General features: G+C 40.6%; 1 protein-coding gene across 5 annotated transcripts in view; it reads right to left on the bottom strand.

Moving 5' to 3' along the window:
- Positions 1 to 1,221: 1,221 nt before the first annotated feature.
- The window catches only part of ASB3 (ankyrin repeat and SOCS box containing 3), a 54,724-nt gene continuing 49,945 nt past the window's right edge, over positions 1,222 to 6,000 (bottom strand). For all 5 annotated transcript variants that reach the window (XM_062571692.1, XM_062571693.1, XM_062571694.1 and 2 more), the window contains one exon: positions 1,222 to 2,257. In XM_062571692.1, coding sequence (XP_062427676.1) covers positions 1,989 to 2,257 — 269 coding nt within the window. In that variant the 3' untranslated portion in view covers positions 1,222 to 1,988. The remainder of the gene's footprint in view (positions 2,258 to 6,000) is intronic.

Below are 6,000 nucleotides of genomic sequence, written 5' to 3'. Positions count from 1 at the left end.
CATTGCTTATTGAACAAGTGGTTTGTAACAGAAAGAAAATTCCCAGATATCAATGACTGCAAAAGTACATATTATATACTACTAATAAAATTCTGCAGTTTAGTATAACGTAGTAAATAAACAAATATTTAAACATATAAAAATTCACAACGTAGATTTTATGCAAGCAATCTTAAACAGAGAAGAGGATCTTATTGATTCTGCATTTCATTTTCTGTTTCTGAAGAAAACAAACTTTGAATCACCTCCCCAGCTACAAAACGCACTATTTTTTGTATTCTGCTACCGATAAAGAGTAATAAAGCAATAAGCATGGAAAAAAACATGCAGGTAGCCATTCTTCTAGAATAACGTTTGAACAGAACAAAACTCAGATGGGAAGATCTTCAGACAGCCATTATGGATCTCAATATTTGCTTAGTTTCAGACATCTCCCCATCTTAATTCCTAACATTATCAAATAATTTGAAATTGCATTAGTTCAAAGGGAAATGCAGGTTTGGCTTCTAATCTTGCTGTGGGGCAGTGGATCCATTCAGCTAAAGATACAAAGACAGGCACAAACTACAGCTATCATGATGCACACTAACAAATTTTTATGAGTTATGAGGATAACAGCATTCTGCAAGAAGTACGTTTCCCAGCTTTTAATTGCAACATACTGCAAATCATGTTAACAATAAATAACAATATTATTCAGATGAAACGGATGTTTAAAATTGGGGTTTAATGTGAGTTACAGAGCTTATTCCATTCCTCCAGTTCACAGATGCAACTTGCACAGGTTTCAATCAGAACTGTAAACACGTACTGGAGGTGTAAGAAACGTTCTTAAGAAATTATTACTCCAAATCAAAGTTGCAAACGGTTTAAAAGATTTATGATGTTGGTCTATTAGTCACTAAGATAAACAAATTTCTTGACTTCACATCAAGCTAATTTATTAAGGATGTTCAGATACAATGATTTCCTCTGTGGTAACTATAAAAATATCGACTAAAACCAATAGTGTGGTGAAAGAGGCAAGACACATTGCTTTTTCAGAAGCATCAGAAACTGGCTTAGATTTTTAGTAATTTCAAGTCAGAATACAGACTGCAGTTGCTATGCAGTTAAAGAACAACAAATATATTCAAGAGACTGATTCGGGGGGTGGGAGGGGGCGGGCTGATTCAGGACATAGACACTTCAGTCTTTCAGAAAAGATTTTATTTTTATAGCATTTAACTTCTTCTGTACAATGATTGCAAAATATCATTGGAGTATGTTAATTTAGACACTGATATGAACATTATTTAGTCTACCTATGGAAAATGCATATCAACCTGATCCGTTTCCCTCTTTAAATGACAAGAGTTCACATTAAGAGGATGAACAATAAATGGTACACTCAGTAAAGTCCTATATGCATTTTTATATTCAAATGAATATCCTAAAACAGTTTCAACAAAAGCAGCAAAGAAAGAAGCATCAAAAGATGACTGAAAGTGATGACAAAAGGATGCACATTTTCAAGTTCTGAATACAGAGGACCAAGAAAAAAAAGTTACTTCTGCAAGCACTTCCTTCTTTCATATTAATTTCGCATTTCTGCTTCACCTAGACCACTCCCTAACATCTGAATTCATAACAGTAATACTATAAGGTGTCCTTGACTCAGATATTTCATTTGGTATATGCGCTACTCTGAATAAAGCATTAGTACTAACAGGGTCTGACCTTTTGTAAGTTCCGTTCATTGAACAAGCCAATTTACTCCATAAGAGTTAAAAATTTCATTTCAGAAAACCTTTTCAGACTTAGAAAGTCTGCAACAGACTGTCTGAACAAGCACATCACAGATCTTGCGACAAACTTCTAGATCTGATAGAAAACTACAGTATGAAAAGGCATGCTGCTGAAAATTGCTATTTACAGAAGCTCTTCTCTGGTTGATACCTAACTGCCATTATGAATTCTACATCAGAGTTCAGTCACAGTCAGTATCATCATCTGGCACCAGTATTACACACTTCCCTCTTCTCTGCATCTTCAGAACTGGAACGACTGGCAGAAGGAATTCCCTCATCGCTCTCCTCCAGAGACTCTACTACAGCTGGAATAGCATTCACTCTCAATACATCCAAGTAGAGAAGGTAGTCCTGGAGACAAGCTGGTAATGGCAATTCACGGATAAACTGTTCAGATCGTAGACACTCACTTTTTAAAATGGACCGGATCTCAAGACGACAAAGATGAGACAAGGAAGGAATGAAGTCTGAAAAATTAAAGAGATAAGTCAAACAGTAAGCAGAAGCATAGGATCACACAGTTTGCCTAGAGTTTCCCAATTTAGGCAGAGCCCATTTGAAAACCCTATGTTTGTATCAGGTAACTAAGCAGAATTCTCAGTTGCAAAGGACCCTTGTCTGCTACAGAATTAGCATTTTGGAATTGCTGCATAATCATTATAACAAAGTTATCTTAAACTTCTCAAAACGTCAATGACATTTTATCCTTAACCAGAAGGTTTCAACAAGCTAGCTTAACATAATCAACTGCTTGGGGAGAAAGAAGCCCATGCCAGGTTACAAGAAATGAAAAATAAGCAAGTCTAGCAAATCAAGCAACAACAACAATAAAGGTAACATAACACTTAGAAAATGAATTAAATGACAGCGTGACTCATGTATTATTGTTCAGGTGGTTGTTATTTTAACTTGACTTTTCACAATGATTTAAGACTTGCCCAGACATCTAACTATGCTTTTGTACAGAAAACTTATAAATCATGTTAGTTTGCATGCTTTGACACAAAATGAGAAACTAGTCCGCTGGAACCGTTTCTCTTTCCTTCTCATGAATGCTCATGTGAATCATAGGTGCACATAAACTCCCAGCTTATTTCAAGTCAATACCCAAGAGCCGAGTATTTGCACTGGCAAAACACAAATTCTAAGGTCTTCCATAATGTTTCTCTTAGTAAGCATTAAGAATATTTATTACAATCTCTGGAAAAAGAGCGTATACCTGGAATAGGAGAGAGCACTTCCAAAGCTCTCACACTTAATACAGCGCATTCTAAGCTAGCACATAATAGCAAAGGTTCATATTATAGCTACGGTATTGCTAAATAATTTGACCAAGGACAACCACTGTGCTAAAGGGTACAACACTACGTATGCAGAAGTACAATAACTCAAAACCAAACTTTCATATTATGGAGTAGCTTACCCTGATACAAGCCTCAAGCTTTGGTCTCAAATATGACCAGACAGACAACACTAACATCAGCTGCATGACACTAAGCCAGCAAAACTCCACCAGACTGAACCCTCCAGAAGGACCTGCGTCCTTCCACTCCCACCTGCTGCTCTTAGCTTCCTTACACAGCAGGAGTCACACTTCTCACTACCTCCTGAGAAGCCTCCTGCTGCAGACCAGCGCTCCCAGCCTCCACGCTCAGGCGCCAAGAAACCTCTTCCGCACCCCTCCGACGGTGCAGAACAGCTGCAGTCACCCGCAACAACCTTACGCCTTTCACAACTCGTGGGCTAAACCAGAACCACCACAACAAGCCTTTCTCCAGTCACAACACGGTGTTACTCACCTGAGACACTGCACCTCACCAAGTTCTCTCTAAAAGGACCATAAAAACAGCAGGCCTAAGACACAGCCAAGCTTCATAGCTTTTAGAAAGTCGATTTAAATTGGACTGACAATGACTGCAGGAGGAAAAAAAGGAAGGCTAGGTAGAAAAGCAAGGCTTGCTTAAAACTGACCTACAAAAGCGATTTTGGCTTCTTTAGATCTTGTGAGAGAGACCTAAGAGAAAAGAACACAGACGGAACGAAAGCTGGAGCAGGTTTAGAAGCATTAAAGGAGTCAGGAGACCAGGCTCTCTGCCAACAGCATTCAGCGGCAGAAAGACAACGGGGAGCAATCAAATCAGCAAAAGGTGTCGGGGCTAAAATTCAGCAAAAGACAGCCTGGCTATGACGGCACCTCAGACGAGGAGCAAAGAAAATAGAGGAAGAGCACCCAAAGCTTCTGCCTTTCTGGCAGGGCACAAAGAGGCAAGTTCTGGAAGAAAAGGCTAATTTCATTAACAGCAGACGCGGGTGCAGACGCTACATCACGTCTGCCGGCCAACGGGAAAATAAAAAACAACTCCTGATCAGAGTTTAGCATAACCTTTTCATTATTAAAAGGTGGTATTTCATTTTCTTGCTTGTCTATTAGCAACTGACAATCACACACTGTAGCTTTGCCATCCCTCTCCCCAGCTGCGTGCTCTGCGCTTACAGGGTTTCCATGAGTAATTGGATGACCTTTATGTCAAGAACAGAAGGGCAGCAGAGCAACAAGAGCATCCACAAAACACGAAAGCGCCTGCGGTCGAGAGCTTCACTCGGCGACACAACGTTGTCCGCGTGCGCCCTGTGCCTGGAGAGGGCCCACCCGAAGCCCGCCCCACCTCGGACCGGACCCTATCGATTCCCGTCCCTGGAGGACACAGGGTGGAATCCCCTGCCTTTGCCCCCAGATGCGCTGCACTAGGAAGCGACATGGGGAAGAACAACCTTAACTTGAAGCCCTTTTCCCAGTGCTGCACCTCGCCTTTCTTCACTCTTCCTGGAATCAGCGCCAGTTACACACATGCAACTCCCCGCCAACAGCAGGGACGTCCTCAGCTCTTCTGCTCGCTTTGTGGGGAAAGCGCCTCCTCCTTGGACAACACCATAGCTCACAGAAGCTGTAGTTACCAAAAAAGGACATATTTTACTCTGACCACAGCACCTAGTAAAGAGCCAGGAGTCGCAAAGAAATGGAAGAGGAGGACGAGGCAGCAAGCAGCTGTGGAAGGTCACTGCACCTAAGCCCCAAAGGAGAGTACCAGCTACAGTCGGGATGGAAAAGTGTTGACTACGGCAATAGCCGTCACTATAGCTCATACGAGACCCAAAATATATTATCTAACAATGTGGCAGAAACTAAAAACACCAGTGATCCAAATTTAAGAAAACTGAGTCCTAAAATACTACTCTGTAAATTCCAAAACTCACATCTGAGCAAAAAACGGAGCATGTGGTAGGAGCCAAGAATAAACTAGCACCTTTAACAGATATTCTCCGTTGAAAATGGTACCTATGTTTTTCTGTACATGCTTTTATAATGCCCATCCTGACATTACATGCTTCTGGGAACCCATCAGCACTAAAAACCACTCTAGTGCCCTCACACTGCTCTGGAACTGCTTCTCTCTTTAGATTAGTCAGAAGGAATCTAAAATATCAATGGCAATCGTTTCTGCCTTACTTACGGAGAAGTCTACTTTTGCTCAATTTCATTTCAAATGGTTCCAGCTATCTCTGGAGAGAGGCACCTATTATTAGGAGCAAGCCTATCTTCCTTAAAGAATCAGAAAGTTCACTCTGTTCATAAAAATGTCGATGGCTGACGTTACTGACAGCCAAGAGTGCTTCTCCCTTCAGAGGAAGGCCTGGAGCCTCCACTTCACACTCCTCCTTTCCACAGGAAGTTGTATTCTTTCCTTCTTCATTTACTACATCTCTGCTGTCTTTTTTCATGGTTAGTAACACTCTTTATTCCCTTACAACACCTGCAAGCAACAATATGCCGTGATCAACAGTTCCTGGCAAGTGATTTTTCTTTGGGGAACGGTAACCCCTGTAACATCAGGGACCTCATTTTAATGACTAACAGCTCACAGAAACTGAAGCACGGTCTACGGTTTACAGATTAACATCTTTTGTAATATGCAACTGAATACAATATTGCTTACAGGAACTGCATAACACATGCCGCACATTTAATATTATGTAGTTACTGCAGATAAGCCTTTGCTACTTTCCTGTTAAACTACAGAATTAATGTTGGAACTGCAAGCAGCAAACATCAAGTCATACAACTTACCAATACAATACAGAGTTGTCAGCAAGATCAAACTAAACCAAGTCAGTGGGATATTGTCAAGAAAATGTAATTAAATCATATTCA

The sequence above is a fragment of the Rhea pennata genome, chromosome 3 (assembly GCF_028389875.1).
Source record: "Rhea pennata isolate bPtePen1 chromosome 3, bPtePen1.pri, whole genome shotgun sequence".
NCBI classification, from domain to species: Eukaryota; Metazoa; Chordata; class Aves; order Rheiformes; family Rheidae; genus Rhea; species Rhea pennata.
Note: the sequence above shows the minus strand (reverse complement) of the source record. Positions and strands in the feature narration are given on the sequence as shown.